At 34.1% G+C, this 18,150-nt stretch overlaps 2 protein-coding genes across 2 annotated transcripts; one reads left to right on the forward strand and one right to left on the reverse strand.

Moving 5' to 3' along the window:
- Window positions 1–296: 296 nt before the first annotated feature.
- On the forward strand, window positions 297–8,975 carry TOT_010001343 (uncharacterized protein; the record flags this gene model as incomplete). Its single annotated transcript, XM_009691537.1, has 9 exons — window positions 297–443; window positions 470–737; window positions 770–1,009; window positions 1,050–1,274; window positions 1,307–1,723; window positions 1,750–2,136; window positions 2,171–6,143; window positions 6,321–7,709; window positions 7,856–8,975. The coding sequence occupies 9 exons, from the start codon at window positions 297–299 to the stop codon at window positions 8,973–8,975; spliced, it is 8,166 nt and encodes a 2,721-aa protein (XP_009689832.1).
- A 48-nt stretch (window positions 8,976–9,023) lies between these two features.
- Window positions 9,024–17,592, reverse strand: TOT_010000987 (uncharacterized protein; the record flags this gene model as incomplete). The annotated part of the gene is made up of 17 exons (XM_009691538.1): window positions 9,024–9,548; window positions 9,600–10,257; window positions 10,404–11,081; window positions 11,163–11,614; window positions 11,777–11,792; window positions 11,988–12,723; window positions 12,940–13,460; window positions 13,491–13,599; window positions 13,690–14,494; window positions 14,526–15,739; window positions 15,776–16,091; window positions 16,125–16,477; window positions 16,510–16,659; window positions 16,689–16,823; window positions 16,854–17,183; window positions 17,216–17,299; window positions 17,577–17,592. 17 exons carry the CDS (start codon window positions 17,590–17,592, stop codon window positions 9,024–9,026), a joined length of 7,098 nt encoding a protein of 2,365 aa, XP_009689833.1.
- Window positions 17,593–18,150: the final 558 nt, after the last annotated feature.

Below are 18,150 nucleotides of genomic sequence, written 5' to 3' on the forward strand. Positions count from 1 at the left end.
TTAAAATTACATTTGGCACTTAAAAAAATTTTAAATATAGCTGCATTAGAAAAATATGATTATGAATTAATAAAAAAGTAAAATGTAAGTAAATGTTAATAATGGAAATAAAAGAGTACAATGAGACTTATATTAATATTCATTGTTTGTGTAATTTTACAAAAAGACATAAATCATGTAAGAAGGAAGAAAAAATAGTAAAAGTATAGGTAATATCAGAGGCGACAAGCTTAAGTGACCTACAAAGTCAAGTAAGTGGAAAAATTGGTGTAAAATTAATGTAGAATGAAGATGTTCTGTCCAAGAGCCAAGAAGAAGCCTATAAATATACGGCAAATAAAGTTCTGAAAAACAGAGAACTAACATTTAAAATAAAAAAATGGTTAAGAAATGAGAAGGTAACATTCCTAGTGAAAAAGAATGAACTCGAATCAGGTAGAAATGTTATGAAATAAATAAGAGTATAGAGAACAACTATTCTAGAACGCAAATATGGGCGAATATGTTCTGTAACATGAATAATAACACGGTAAAGCACTCAGCAAGGTTCAGGCCGGAACAGAAAAATATAGGATTTTACTGTGTTGAGAATTTTGATCTAGACCACTCGATCTACGCAGAAGAATGTTTAAGTAACTGTGGAAAACTCGTTTTTTGCAAAGGAGGAGTTAAATCACTGACCAGAAAAAGGCAGTTCTCGTTTCATTTAGTAAGGGAACAGATTAAATTAAATTGCAGTAAGTGTTGATAATTATATTGAGTGTCGTAGAGGAATCACAGTTGCAAGAATCGCTCCAGGAATCATGTAAATTTGATCAAATTCCAAGGGTTGACGGTCACTCAAACGTCAAGTGCTACTCAGTTAAAACAATGAATTATGGTTTAAACGGAAAATGCCTTGATGATTGTAGAAATATAGTCGATTGTTTAGGAGCTCCAGATCCCTCAGATAAAGGAGAATTGGTTAATATTGAAAGTATAGACTGGGATGCACTAACAAACGGATGCCGTAAGTTTATATAAAAATGTAAACGATAAAATGAATTCAGCGTGTTCTGAAGATTATGATGCTCATACTTTTGCTTATCAAGGCTGCCAAAACTTTTCAAAATCGGATAAAAAGTGCCTGAATTGGTCGGAAGGGATGACATCTGGCTACTATTTATATGAAAAGAGATTTGCGTTCCCAGAAAACTATTGTAGGCAGATCGACAAAACGCAAGAAATTTACTGCTTAACGGCGAGCAACAAGACCTCAAGGTGTTTGCCGAAAGGTATGTGCCAGAACGAAGCATAGTGATTTTAGAAATTCCTGAGATAAAGGTCCAGTCGGGAATAATGTTTGATATTTGGATAACGCCATACATACCGAGGTATAAGTTGAAGATAATATTCATTGACCACTCTTCAACGTGCGGGGATCAGTTTGCAGCTGTACATCAGAACATAGTTCAGTCCTACGAACTAGAAGTGTTCAACATGATCAGGGGCAATGGAACCATGAACCAGGAGAATGATTTGTTTGAGTACTCAGATCCACCGATTTATGAACCGTCATACGTGTTCAAAGGGTATACTGCCCTTGATGGAATTTCGTCGGAGTCAAAAATATGTGCGTGTATGCATAGCAACTATTATGATAATGCCAACGGAATAGAAAACCCATGTATAAATAAGAAGCATTATAGAATAACGGTAGGAGTGCTGATAGTACAAGGTAGGAGTTGAAAATAAAATAATGTATAATAGGTGATTTTGTGCCAAATCCGGTAGAGGAAATGACGGATGAGGTAGTGTTGGACAGGAATTTGGGTTTAAATGGCATTGTGTCTTTGGTGAATGAGGCTGATGCGGTAGTGTGTAGGAATAACGAACAGTTAAATTTTGAAACTTGTTCTAGATCTATCGATGCACTATTGGATATAGAAATGGCCAATAGAACGCAAAAATCATATATGCCCGAAATGGATAGAAGACCTCAGTCTAAGTATACTCATCAGATGATTGCAAGAAAGGATATACAACCTAATCATAATGTGTATTTTCACATTGAAAAGGCAGGATCATACTCATTCGTGGATCAGAACATAAAGGACACAAATAACCCATTAATAAAGTACAGAGTCAGCCTTCAAGGTTAGTTTTAAGAAATAAACAGTATTGATTTTAGGATTTTATTCCAACAAAACTTTTACACTAATTTATGATAAGGACAAAGGAGACAATTATAGAGAGCAGTCGTTGTTCTTTGAAAGCTGGAAGGTCAACATGCCTCCAGTCGGTGTTATAATATCGAAATATAGCTCACCGCAAGAAGTTTGTGAAAAGCCATTTGCGTACTCGATAAATATATTCCCAGTGGTGAATAGTGTAATAGATAAATCCTTAACTTTGTGGAGAGCTTCAGACTTTGAAATTACAAAAAGGTTGACCATTATGCAAGAAAAGCCCGAAAGGTTCCAAGTGTGTGCATTTACAGAGGATTCCAAATTACACAAATTAGGATCTGGTATCTTTGTGGATTTCATCAATCACGAAGTGAGCGAAATAATGGCAGGGCCAGAAATAACAGTGCCAAACGATGTGTTTAACTATAAAATATACGACGAATGGGATCTTATAACATTCTTAATTGGCATAAAAGAAGATGAAAATTTCGAAATGTTACATTCCTTGCATAAAAATTTTACAGTGAAAAAGGATTACACCCATTTCGCTAAATTCGTGAATAGTTTTAAAACGATGGAGAATTTAAATCCTGACACTGTTCTTAAAAAAAGCAAAAATCATAAAAACGATTACCCTGCAATATTGAGTTTTTGGTCCTACCCAGATGAGAATGTAGTAAGGATGTTTCTTTTCAGGCCGAATAGAGTATCACCGACATATATTGGTAGTATAGAAGTAAACTCGCCGATAGCATTTGGAATTTATATTACAATGAACAAACTGGTGGGAATAGTGTTGAATGAAGGTGAATTTGGAATAAACATGTATGAAATTGAATTGGATAGAACCGCTCAAGAAAAAAATAAATTTAATTTGAAACTTATGAAAACGAGCTGCGATATTGGAAGTGAGTTTTGTACAAAACTGGTCTCACCAGTAGATATGAAGTTGATTAGCTACTTCGATGATTGCGTAAATCGTCATTTGATAATAGTGACGGATATTGGATTGAACTGTATAATACTTTACAACTCTACGCTGACTGAAGTTTCTAAATTGTGCAGACAAGATGGTCATAAAAATATATTTGAACCTTCTCAAATTTCGTGTACAGACTCTCGATTTGATGTGGGTCAGTGTATCAATACTTTTGAGGAATTTGGATTTGAATCTGATGAAGAAAGGGGCCATGTAAACTGTTTTATTACTCAACCGCATGGAGGAAGTATATTGTGGGTTCAAGTCGATGTGTTTGCTCAACGTTTAACTTTGCTAGATACCTATGGTAATGGCGATATGAGTGAAAACAAAAAGGATACAGAAGAAGATGAAACCAGAATCTCACAGTATACGTTGATTAGGCCCATAACTGTCGAAACGGTTTTATACGCAAATACAGTTTTAATATATGTTATAGAATCAGAAAACCCAGCTCTGATATTACTAATCATTGATTTGAATAGTGAAGCTAAAAAAATAACATATTATAGTAAAACTGAACTTAAGATGATATCATATGGAAATTTCATACACATTTCTAAACTGTTGATGAGTGTTCAAAACGATGAAAGACTTAACGACCAGGACTATATAATGCTATTTAGACTTGGAGTGAGGAAAAAGTATAACAAGGAAATGGAAACATTAACTATTGTTAATGTAATGGATACCATTTCAATTAACAATTTTGAATATACGATCCCAGAATGGATTGTAATCGGAGATGAGATAAATTTAACACCAAAAATTGACTCCGGTAACAAACAAAATTTAATTAGATATGAATTGGACATATTAAATCTTGAAGATGAGGTTGATTCTAAAAATAAAAATCACAAACACTTGGAATATGTGAACAGAAATTTTGATTGGACGGGAAACGCAACTCACAAAAATACCATAAAAATAAATGAGAAGACTGGGGAAATTAACATAAAATTAAAATATATTCACGGGTTTCATCTTTCAATAAGAGTTACTGCTTTCGGATTTATCGAATCTAGGTCGACAGTTTTATCATTTAATGTTGTGTGTAAAGACGGCCATTATTACAGCCATAACGAAAATGATCAAACACCTAATGAGTCTAACGGATGTAAGATTTGTGAAAGAGGGGAGTACAATTCTATTCAAATGATAAAGGATGATTTTACTAATTGGTCTAAGTGCACAAAATGCCCTGATAGGCAAACTACAATAAGCGAAGGGGCTACATCTGGTACTCAGTGTCTATGTGCTCCAGGCTATGAGCCTTCTGCAGACCTTCTCATTCCCTGCTCACCTTGCGAACCAGGAAAATGGAAGAGCTCTGTGGGATTTCAGCCTTGTATTGGAAATGGTTGCTACAAAAATTCATATTCTAACAAAACAGCCAGTGTTTCAGAGGAAGATAGAGATTGCTCATGCCATGAAGGGTACTATTACGTGGATCACGCCGGAGGTATAAAGGAATGCATACCTTGTGAGACCGGATATTTTTGTCCCGGAGGAATTAAAGGACGCAAAATCAAATGTCCTTCAAACACTACAACAGTAATTGATGTTCTTTCTAATGGGCTTACAAATAGTTTGCCCAAATCCTTGAGCCAATGCGTGTGTAAAAAAGGTTATGAAATAGTTAGTTTGTTTAAATTGGTCAATCGAAAAAACCCAGAATATAAATTAAAGAAAAGAATAGAAAAGGAAATTAGCATGATGAATCTTCAAAATCAAAATATAAATGTGAATAGAATGGTTTGTATACCCTGCGGTCACAAAAGTTATAATGATAATGAGGGAAACAAAAGATGTACAAAATGCCCAGACCATACATTCAGTGAATCAATGAGCCCTGTCAGTAAAAAGGAATGTAACATGTGTGATGAAGGTTACTATGAAAGTGAAAGTAAAAATAGCGTCTGTGAAAAATGTGAAGAAAATCACTTTTGCGTAGGATCAAGCCCAATGAGTGACAAAGATAAGCTATACGCGAAGAAAAAAATACCATGTCCAGAGAATTCTAAGAGTGTTGAACCTTTTGAAATGAATGTTAGTATGTTGAATTGTTTGTGTGTTGAGGGTTATGTTCCTGTGATAACTGGTTCATTGTTGAAATGTACTCAGGCTCCGAGGGATTATTATAAGGACTTTGTTGGTAACAGGGATGCGATTCCTTGTCCGAATGGTTCAATGACTTTGTCGACTGGTGCCACATCTAGGGACTCGTGTGTATGTGAGAGAGGTACATACTTTGATGTGATAACTCAACATTGTACGATATGTCCTATTGGAAAATACTGTATGGGTGGAAAGGATGATCAGATGAATCATAGACAACCAATGGATTGTGCAGATAGTAATGCTTTAACAAAGACTACTGGTGCATCATCGATATCAGAGTGTGCTTGTAAGCCAGGATACTATATGGATAAAGATTCAAACAACATATGTAAGGAGTGTCCAGAAAATCATTACAAATCATATGTATCAAATGATTTATGTACAAAGTGTGATGAGAATTCATCAACAAGTGGGAAGAAGGGTTCCACATCAAAGGAACAATGTGTGTGTGATCCTGGTTATTATTTTGACAATGGATGTGTATCATGTAACTTCAATGATAGATATTGTCCAGGTGGTGTAATAGAAATAAAAGATAATAAAGGAGCAATTAAAATAGTAACACAAACACCAATAAAATGTCCTCCGAATACTGAGATTACACCAGGAGTTGATAATGCTAGTTCAATTAAATTTTGTAAGTGTAAAAAGGGGTACTCATTTGTATCTGAAGACGATGTCATGAACACGAAGAAATGTGCTCCATGTTCACCAGGTACATACAAAAGCTCAGTCATGGACTCAAGTTGTAATGGTCTATGTACTCAGAATGCTACCAGTCTGAATGGTGCAGTGAGTTCTAATCAATGTTTCTGTAGATCCGGTTATTACTATCTTGAAGGTGGTGTCTGTAGTAAGTGTATGGAAGGTGCCATGTGTGAAGGAGGTTTAATAGATAAAACTAATAGTAGTGGTAATGATAACAATAATACGGCTAGTGGTAATGATAACAATAATACGGCTAGTGGTAATGATAACAATAATACGGCTAGTGGTAATGATAACAATAATACGGCTAGTGGTAATGAAATTGTTGATTTGACTAATGCGAGTAACTCAAATACTCCTGTTGGTACTGATATGATTAACACTGGTAATAATATAAACAATTTAATTGTCGATATTGATGACCATGTTAAACCTATTGCCGTTGAAGGTTATTATCTTGATAAGATTAATCTAAAGTTAAGAAAGTCTGATGATTGGAAGTTTATTAAATGTCCAATTAAGGGTTCATGTCTCGGTAATGATAAATGTTCATCTTCTATGGAACATTATTTATGTAGTGAATGTAAGATGGGTTATACGAACAATTTTGTTAAAGGAGTTTTGTGTCAACAGTGTCCAAATATGTTTATAAACATATCATTAACAATGATTTATGGACTTGGATTGTTATTAATTAACATTGTTATGGCTTGTCTTAATATAAGTGCAGGTTTTAATCGTAGATCTATACATTCGGTTGTTATTAAGATTGCGCTGAACTATGCAATATGTACATCAGTCATTAATGTTATTAATTTTGCTGAACTTAAAATACCAATGGGCCTAAGTAGAATAACAAATTCATTTACAAAAGTATTTGATTCAGAAGATGTTGTTTATTACACATCGATCGATTGTCTGATTCGTAAGTTTTTGAAAGTGAACCATGCTGATTCACTGTTCTATGTCACATTGTATACAGTATTTCTACCTATCATCTTATTATTTGTTGTTACAATGTTAATGTGGGTTATTCTTAGTATATTTAAGGTTAGGAAATATAATGACACTAGAACAAAGTTAGCTCTGTTACAACAAGCTGAAATTCAGGGTATGCATAAAATATCAGAAAAATTAAGAGAACAATATGAGAACGAAAGATTGTTAATGATATTCAGATATATTCCACTACCTAATCAGACAATATGGCTCAAGTTTAGAAACTTTATAGAAGATATGATTCCGATTTATGTGACTGTACTTTTCTCAGTACATGGAAAGATAACAAGTAGGATGTTAAGTCTATTGGATTGTAGTTACATTGACCTAGGACGTTCATTTCCTGGCAAATATATGTTGAGACCTGCAATGAGTATTAAATGTTCATTATATCCATCCGATGGTTATATCAAATATTTAATATTAGGTTTGAGTGGACTAGTTATTTGGGGATTTGGTATACCATTCCTTTCGTTCACTGTGTTATACACTAATCGCAAAAACTTATATGCTACCAGCATTAGAATGAAATATGGTTTTTTACACAATGGATTCAGACAAGATTACTGGTATTGGGAAACTATTGTTTTTACCAGAAAGTGTTTAGTTCTTGTAATTGGTAGCATTGTTATAGTACCATCTCAGAACTACAGTGGATCAAGAATATGGATGGCATTAGTTGTAGCAATCATATTTTTAATTGTACAACTAATATACAAACCCTTCGACGAAAGGTAATTGTTTATAATATTTAATCCTATTTATTAATACTAGACATTGCAATTTGTAATAATACATAATACTATCAACTATAATATTCACATAAACTACACCTAATAATAATACTGATCATAATTAACTAACTAATAATAACAATTAGAGACTATTTCGTACTAGGAAGACTTGAGAACCATAGTATGATAGCCTGGACATTTACACTCATACTCTTCTCAATCATCATCGAATCAAATTTTAATCCACTTTACAACATCACTATCATTTTATTTATAATTATTCTGAATTCTGCTTTTATTTTAGAAGTTGTTTTTCAACTTCTTGTTGCCTACTCTCACAATCTTCGTATTCAAGTTAAAAAAACCGATTCTCTATTATATCGGTTTATTTATGGTAATCTGATTAAATTATCTTCTAAAATCAAAAGCTCTGAACCGATTATATCGTTTGACACCGTAACGTGTTCAACGAATCTTAAATCACCAGTTACTATAATTGATAAGTTCAACAGGTTTTATGCAATAACATATCATGACAAACAATATTTTTCACATGTCATGACTGAAATTGTTTGTTTTGCAAATGTTAGAATGGAATTGGATGTGATTCCTTGCGATTTTCCAGAATTTATCACAAGGTTGACCTTTGCAGTTCATGTTAATGAAACAGAAAGGCAAAATACTGAAAATTTGGTCAAATCGTTTGCCGATGGAAACATCGATAAGCTAGTTAACTTATCATTTATTAACAAAAGTTACACAAATAATTTTAATTATTCTGGTGAAGATAAGGATGGATTTAAAGAATCGGAGGTTATTGTTAACCCTGCCATGTTGTTTGATAAACAGGTGCTATCCAGTGGGATACCTCTTTCAGACTTTTATATGGCTTTTTCGATTATTAAATTGAATGAATTTAAAATAATTGCTAACACATATGTACATTTCAAAGAGTTGAAAATTAAGGAAAAGGCAAAAAGCATAGAATATGAGACTAAAAAACTAAACGATTTATCAGAAATAGAAAAAATGTTGGATGATCGTAGTAAGTTACCAAAAGATGTTGAGGAGGTATTTTGTTCTAAGGAAGAGCTGGACGAGTTAAATCAAAAGGTGCGCATCTTAGAGGAGAAGATACACATGTTCAAAAACGACCCACTGAGAGCACTTAAGGTCTACAAATCAGAGGATTATTCACATTTGGACATAGGGGACTTTGGAACTGACATTGTCAACTTTGGATTCAAGAAAAGGACGTATGATTAGGTTTAAATAACAAGTATGATAATAATGAATATATATATTATTTTGGAGTCATTCAAAGTCATCCGGGTTCACCTCGGTAATGAACTCCGAGCGCTCATGCGATTCAAATCCCAGGTCCTGGATCATGTCCCCGAACCTACTCTCACTATTATCATTCATGGCTCCTTCCTTGTTAACGTTTAACAGGATGTTGTCGTGTTCTTTTTTAAATTTGAACTCCATAGCATCAAGCTCCTTTAGTTGTTCTATGTACTCAACCTTTTTAACCTTCAGAACATTTACCTCATCCATGAGTTTATCAACTGAACGTTTCAGCTCTTCTCCATGACTCCCATCTATTCTCCTCATTTGCAATTCACTTTTAATTTTATTCAAGTTGTTAAGTTTCTCTTCCATCTCCTGACTTTCCTTTCTCTCAAAGTAGAATTTAAAGTGTTTAAAAAGAGCATATAGGAGGCTTAGTGCTTTTTTGTCTAGATTGGCCAACTTCTCAATCGACCTGAACAGGTCTGAGAGGAATAAGTCATTTATTAAAATGTCGTCATCGAATAATGAGTTAACTATTGCGTTTATCTCCTTGTCATCAAACCCGAACCTAAAGAGTTTTTTTTGAATGGCAGGGACGTAATGATCGGATGGGTTATCCTTCTTATACTTCTTAAGGTTAATAAATTTGTTTAGGTTGTTATAGTTGTCCGTAGTCACGTGAACAATTAGTTTAGACAAATTCCCCCCTGAGAACTCATTAAACAAACACTTTTCCAATATTTTGTTTTCTACGTTTGCCATTGAAATTGAATACCTTATTAAAAACTCTATAAGCATTGAAGGGATAACATCTAGCTTTATTTCATGAACCGCAATGGTATATAAATTACTGATTGAGTTCACCAAATAGTTCAAGTGGTCATACGTAAGGTTCTTATCAGATTTGGTTAATCTCAATCTTTTGGTTTTGGGCTTAAGTGTTATGACTTCATTTGTTTGGTCATATGATACAAATGGCTGATTTGAATAGAGGATGTGAGAGGCCTTGATGTATGTGAAATTGGCTTTAGAAAAGTGTTCGTTGATCAGAAATATTGCATTAGAATAGAAAGAGATTATAAAGAAAAATAAAACCTCCAGTACAAATAAAACGTTAAGGATGACGATAACCGTAAAAAGAAAAAAGTTGACTATAGGACTAAAATTTGATTCGATGATGATTGAGAAGAGTATGAGTGTAAATGTCCAGGCTATCATACTATGGTTCTCAAGTCTTCCTAGTACGAAATAGTCTCTAATTGTTATTATTAGTTAGTTAATTATGATCAGTATTATTATTAGGTGTAGTTTATGTGAATATTATAGTTGATAGTATTATGTATTATTACAAATTGCAATGTCTAGTATTAATAAATAGGATTAAATATTATAAACAATTACCTTTCGTCGAAGGGTTTGTATATTAGTTGTACAATTAAAAATATGATTGCTACAACTAATGCCATCCATATTCTTGATCCACTGTAGTTCTGAGATGGTACTATAACAATGCTACCAATTACAAGAACTAAACACTTTCTGGTAAAAACAATAGTTTCCCAATACCAGTAATCTTGTCTGAATCCATTGTGTAAAAAACCATATTTCATTCTAATGCTGGTAGCATATAAGTTTTTGCGATTAGTGTATAACACAGTGAACGAAAGGAATGGTATACCAAATCCCCAAATAACTAGTCCACTCAAACCTAATATTAAATATTTGATATAACCATCGGATGGATATAATGAACATTTAATACTCATTGCAGGTCTCAACATATATTTGCCAGGAAATGAACGTCCTAGGTCAATGTAACTACAATCCAATAGACTTAACATCCTACTTGTTATCTTTCCATGTACTGAGAAAAGTACAGTCACATAAATCGGAATCATATCTTCTATAAAGTTTCTAAACTTGAGCCATATTGTCTGATTAGGTAGTGGAATATATCTGAATATCATTAACAATCTTTCGTTCTCATATTGTTCTCTTAATTTTTCTGATATTTTATGCATACCCTGAATTTCAGCTTGTTGTAACAGAGCTAGCTTTGTTCTAGTGTCATTATATTTCCTAACCTTAAATATACTAAGAATAACCCACATTAACATTGTAACAACAAATAATAAGATGATAGGTAGAAATACTGTATACAATGTGACATAGAACAGTGAATCAGCATGGTTCACTTTCAAAAACTTACGAATCAGACAATCGATCGATGTGTAATAAACAACATCTTCTGAATCAAATACTTTTGTAAATGAATTTGTTATTCTACTTAGGCCCATTGGTATTTTAAGTTCAGCAAAATTAATAACATTAATGACTGATGTACATATTGCATAGTTCAGCGCAATCTTAATAACAACCGAATGTATAGATCTACGATTAAAACCTGCACTTATATTAAGACAAGCCATAACAATGTTAATTAATAACAATCCAAGTCCATAAATCATTGTTAATGATATGTTTATAAACATATTTGGACACTGTTGACACAAAACTCCTTTAACAAAATTGTTCGTATAACCCATCTTACATTCACTACATAAATAATGTTCCATAGAAGATGAACATTTATCATTACCGAGACATGAACCCTTAATTGGACATTTAATAAACTTCCAATCATCAGACTTTCTTAACTTTAGATTAATCTTATCAAGATAATAACCTTCAACGGCAATAGGTTTAACATGGTCATCAATATCGACAATTAAATTGTTTATATTATTACCAGTGTTAATCATATCAGTACCAACAGGAGTATTTGAGTTACTCGCATTAGTCAAATCAACAATTTCATTACCACTAGCCGTATTATTGTTATCATTACCACTAGCCGTATTATTGTTATCATTACCACTAGCCGTATTATTGTTATCATTACCACTAGCCGTATTATTGTTATCATTACCACTACTATTAGTTTTATCTATTAAACCTCCTTCACACATGGCACCTTCCATACACTTACTACAGACACCACCTTCAAGATAGTAATAACCGGATCTACAGAAACATTGATTAGAACTCACTGCACCATTCAGACTGGTAGCATTCTGAGTACATAGACCATTACAACTTGAGTCCATGACTGAGCTTTTGTATGTACCTGGTGAACATGGAGCACATTTCTTCGTGTTCATGACATCGTCTTCAGATACAAATGAGTACCCCTTTTTACACTTACAAAATTTAATTGAACTAGCATTATCAACTCCTGGTGTAATCTCAGTATTCGGAGGACATTTTATTGGTGTTTGTGTTACTATTTTAATTGCTCCTTTATTATCTTTTATTTCTATTACACCACCTGGACAATATCTATCATTGAAGTTACATGATACACATCCATTGTCAAAATAATAACCAGGATCACACACACATTGTTCCTTTGATGTGGAACCCTTCTTCCCACTTGTTGATGAATTCTCATCACACTTTGTACATAAATCATTTGATACATATGATTTGTAATGATTTTCTGGACACTCCTTACATATGTTGTTTGAATCTTTATCCATATAGTATCCTGGCTTACAAGCACACTCTGATATCGATGATGCACCAGTAGTCTTTGTTAAAGCATTACTATCTGCACAATCCATTGGTTGTCTATGATTCATCTGATCATCCTTTCCACCCATACAGTATTTGCCAATAGGACATATCGTACAATGTTGAGTTATCACATCAAAGTATGTACCTCTCTCACATACACACGAGTCCCTAGATGTGGCACCAGTCGACAAAGTCATTGAACCATTCGGACAAGGAATCGCATCCCTGTTACCAACAAAGTCCTTATAATAATCCCTCGGAGCCTGAGTACATTTCAACAATGAACCAGTTATCACAGGAACATAACCCTCAACACACAAACAATTCAACATACTAACATTCATTTCAAAAGGTTCAACACTCTTAGAATTCTCTGGACACCTTTCCATCTTTCCTTCATACTTTTTGTTTACTCTTTCCTTAGCGTTTGATCCCACGCAGTACATATTTTCTCTGCATTTTCTACATGGCTCATCCTCTAGGCCTGTTTCATAATATCCAGGATTACATTTACTGCAGTCTGATTTCTTTTGGCTACCATTTTCTCCAGTGTATGAGTTTATTGGACATTCAGTGCAACTATCGTTTGATTCTGTATCTTTGTATTTATTTTTTGGACACGGTTTACATTTTAATGTATCAGATTGACTTCTAAATCCTTGTTCCTTTTGGATTAGTGAAACTTGAGATCCCTCTAGTACCGGTTCACATCCCATCATACACACACATTTATCCTGGTCGTTTGATCCTGGTTGAGAGGTCATGTTCTCTGGGCATTTGTTTCTATTTGACTTGAATCCGCCGAGGCAGAAGTACCCCTTTTCACATTCAACGCATTCGTTTATGCCTTGATCGTGTCCTCCCCAATAGTATCCCGGCAAACTATTCAATTATGAGTTGTTATTTCCATACCATTCGCATCTTCGTTCCTCTTCACTCTTGCTCCCTATAACTTTCGTTTCAGAGTTTTTGTAACATGATCCAATACATGGTTCTGAACCCACCGTCGACTTGTATGTTCCTATTTACATATTTAGTTCTGTTTAATAAGCTGTATATACATAATAATTATCGCTCTTGTGTACGCAAGTATATATGCGTATATATGTACCTGGTGGGCATGGTTCACATATTTCTAAAGATGTTACAGGGTCTATTACAACTGTCGAACCCTTGTCACAAGTACAATCTTCCAAAGAGCTAGAGCCCTCCCTCCTTGTAATCTTGTTTTCTGGACACTTGGTACACTTTGGCCAATCACTTCCATCTCTCGGGTTCATCGACACAGAGTAGTAATAACCCACTGGGCACTGTAGACAAGAGCTTCCGTCATAGTATTCTCCATCTCTGCAGCTGAAATTTATGTCTAAATCTATTTTGTCCTCAACTGCCAGGATACTTGCTACTATGGTCAGCTTTAGCCTTCTGACCTTAATCTCGTTCACTGTTATGCTCAGCTCTCCAGTCAACCTATCAATTGCAAACGTATTTTTCACATATCCATTCAGGTCCTCATAGTTTCCTATGTGATACGTTATCATCTTTTTGAAACGTTCATATTCCATGAACTGTGGAGCCAACCTTAGCGAATCCTTGTACACTATGTTTTCAGGTATGTTATAGCTGAAGTCTGGGATCTGTAGTATTGACTCTAGGGGAGCCCATGTCAGCACCCATTTTATATTGTCTTCGTCTCTCACTCTTTCAAATATGTCTTGTATATCGTTTCCTTTTTTCAGAGGGTAGTTTATGTAATGCTCCCTTATTATCATCAATTTGTGTTCAGTAGGTCCATTGTATGTTGGACATATCCTTTTAACTCTACTATATCCTGGAAGATTACTCAGCGTGGTCACAAAGTGTATTTTTTTAGTGGCAACGTCAGGTAGGAGAATCGCCCAGAACTCCGGATTTTCCTAAAATCAATTTAATTGCAACAAGACTTACCCTTATTATGAACAACAGTGTTGTATCTATCTTAGAGTCGTTGTACACGTAGGACTCTACTGACGATATTGATCCCAAATGTGGATCCAAATCATCTGCCACTGTGCCTGTCAGATAGTTAGACACGTAACTCAGTTCCTCCTTCCCTATGTCCACTGACAGCCATATTATCATGTCCGTTGTGTTCTCTACTACAAAGCAATTAAATATCTTAGAGCCCTTCTGACTCGCTGAGCACGTTATTGATAATGGGTTCACAAGAGCCGTGTTTTCTATGTTGTTGCAAATCGACTTTATGTGCCTCAGCTCAGAGTCCAACATCACTATGCACGAACTCGAGGAGTCGATCAGCACTATCTTTACGAGGTCCTCCTGCTGAAGAACCTCAAAGTCCATTGGGTGGTACAATATTATGTCATTGAATACTACGTCTCTTCTCAGCTCATACCTTTCCACTATGTTGTCCACGTCGTACCTCACTAGCAACCTCTTCGAGTCCATCAGAACGTACCAGTACACCTTTTTTGACGTTACTACCATCCTCATCTTTGAGGGTGAGTCTATTGTCACATCGTAAATCGGCAGTAACAATGTTTCCTCCTCATTTGCAACACTCATGCTTATTCTATTTTTGCCCTTGTAGACCTCAAAGTGTACCATCTTTTTAAAGTACTTGTCAACAAATCCCTCATTGGAATTTAAGTCTCCTACTTGATGGGAACCAACTCTCCTCCTCTCATTTAACCTCTTAAACTGTTCACGCCATGATTCGAACTTTTCCAAATTATTGGTAGCGTAGAATATGTACATATCGTCCGGTTGCACTTGGTCTATGTCTACTGGCTTATTAAGCGTGTGTATTCTATAATCCTTATATTCCCTTTCCGATAGTAGTCCCACTGCGTATTTACCTTCTAAATTTGTGTATTTTACACAGATCAAATTTTCATCCAGTACTGCGTCCTCTTTTAAAAATCTAAACTCGTCGTATATCAGATACTTTTGTTCGTGTGATGCACTCAGTGTATTATATCTATACTTCCTTCCACTCCACTCACCGACCGACTCACCATCGCATGACTTTTTGGAGTCTACTACGAATATAGACTCTATGTATTCTGCTTCAATTCCTACTGTCTCTACTAAAATCCCATCTACAATTCTTTTGCCCTTCGAGTCCTTATATGCGATAGCGTCAATGTTGTTTTTAACTCCTATTTAATTTATATGCTTTTAATGAGATAACTAACCCTTTACTCTATATCCCTGTTCACTCGTTTCTATCATTGCATCATTCTTTCCTACCAAACATACGCAAAACTTTCCTGCTACGTCTCCTCTAAATGTTACTGTTCTATTATCCTCGCTGTTCTCTCCCATAACAAAGTACTTCGATAAACTCGGGAGATCTTCAACTGTATAATCATTCCAATCCACCTTGTAGAGATCAAAAAGTTTTGTGCAATCTTCATCTATGACCCAAGATTCGACCATAAATGCTATTTGATCCTGTACACTGACGTTTATAGGTTTACCGGAGTCAGAATCTTGAAAACTAACAGTTTTCTTTTCTAAAAATCGTTGTTTCCCTATATATACTTTACCTCTTATTACCACTTCTCCGATTTCTATGTCATAGTCACTCTTTCTGACACACGAGTATATTTTGTTTGTCTTTGTGTAACTGGAGCAAGCACATATTTTGAGTTTCTTTGTTTCGGTGTACGGCCCAAATGGGCCCAAATGAAACACCCTTCTTGGAGTCAACGTTATTTCCTTCAGGATAGTAACTTGCAGGAATTTCACCTTCTCTATTTCAGGATGCTCATTTGCAGCCTGTCCACATTTCCTACCTTCTTCCTCTAAATAGACCGAATATACGTTTGACAGGTTGAAATCTTCAAAATTCATCTCAAACGCCTCATTCTTGTATCTATAGTACCTCGTTTTTACTAAATTAAGTTGATTTTCATTCTTAATTTACCAAATTTACACAGCTTATACTCATCCTTTAAGTTACATGACTCCAGCTCTCCTACGCATTGCGACGATGAGATATCCACTCCATGTCTCTTTTCAAAAGTCTTGAAGTACCAGCATTTTTCATCAGTAAAATTTTGTGCCGGTGTGTCATCTAAACAATTGAATTTACTTTTAACTCACTTATGTTCCTCTTTGTTGTTTTATTGTAGTAGTAAAGGTCAGAATGAATGTACCTCACTGGGTTAACATTAAAGGTATTCAGTATGTTCGTAACCCTGGTGTCCCCTAACCTAACCTTTTTATCAATGTAAGGGTCTAAGTCATATTATTAAGTTTTGAAATAACCTATGTTACTATCATTTAGATTAATATTTTTGGCTTCCGTTATTGTTCTTTCTTCATATTTCCATGAATCATCAGCTCGACATATATTATTATCATTGAATATTTCAATTGACTCTAGTGTGTATTCCCTGTTCTCAAAGCTTGCTCCTCTACAGTCTGTCAATTCATCTCCGTATAGGCATGCCGTAGAAACTCCTGTTCCGGATAACGCCTTTTTAATACATTTGCAATTTGTTTTATTATTCTTGCATCTCAACAATGACCCAGAGTATGTTCTTTTGCAATGCAAGTCGCCAAAATACTGTCTCAAAGTGATTGGATATATTTTGCCTATATGAATATGTAATTGGCTCATTACTGACTCTTGATTTTATAACTTTTGGGCTTATAAGTCTTATTTTTTTCCAGCTCCTGTTCCAGAAATAAACCTTTTAATCGAACCCATGCTACAAATTAAGTTTATAAACCAGAATTATTTATATTAATTTGTTCCGGTTTTATAATTTTTATACCTTCAATTTCAGGTGCATCACTGGCCTACACATACATTACTTATTCAAATTTTAGATTATCAAAATATTATAAATAAATAATTAAATCGTTAAAGACAACGAACTGGAATATTTACTGACGATTGAGCATATTTACTTCCAAAAACAGTAAATATATATATGGCTTTGACCAAACCGATCATAGGTCAATACATTAAATAGGAAAGAATACCATATATCTCTGACATAATTTTCATTTTAGAAACATGAATACAGTGTTAACTCATTGTATAATAAAATTATATTATGTGTAAATAAATTTGTCTAATTAAAATGAGTTCAACTAAATATCATCTCTTATATGACATCTATAACATGACACATAAAAAACTTCGAAATTTATTCTTATAAATAACGTATTAAACACCTAAATTGTATAATATATATTACAAAATTAATGCTGTAAATAAAGTGTAAGTCATAAATTAATGAAAAAATTATTCCTCGTTGTATAAACCTTAACAATTCACACATCTGACTGTGAACACTCATCTAGCATTGCAAATTATTTAAAATGCTAAAGCGTAAATCATTTAAGTTAAATGTTTAAGAATAACGTATTTTGAATTTAACAACGGGAGTGTGGTTTTAATGACAAAAACAGTAACCTATATGATTAACTGTTTTAAAAACTTATTTTTTGTATTATATCTTTAAAATTTATATATTTTAAAATGTTTAAATATATAACTTTACAATTTTGAACCAATTTTAGTTACATTGCACTTATGATATCGTAATATAGG

Source organism: Theileria orientalis, chromosome 1 (genome assembly GCF_000740895.1).
Source record: "Theileria orientalis strain Shintoku DNA, chromosome 1, complete genome".
Lineage (NCBI taxonomy): Eukaryota > Apicomplexa > Aconoidasida > Piroplasmida > Theileriidae > Theileria > Theileria orientalis.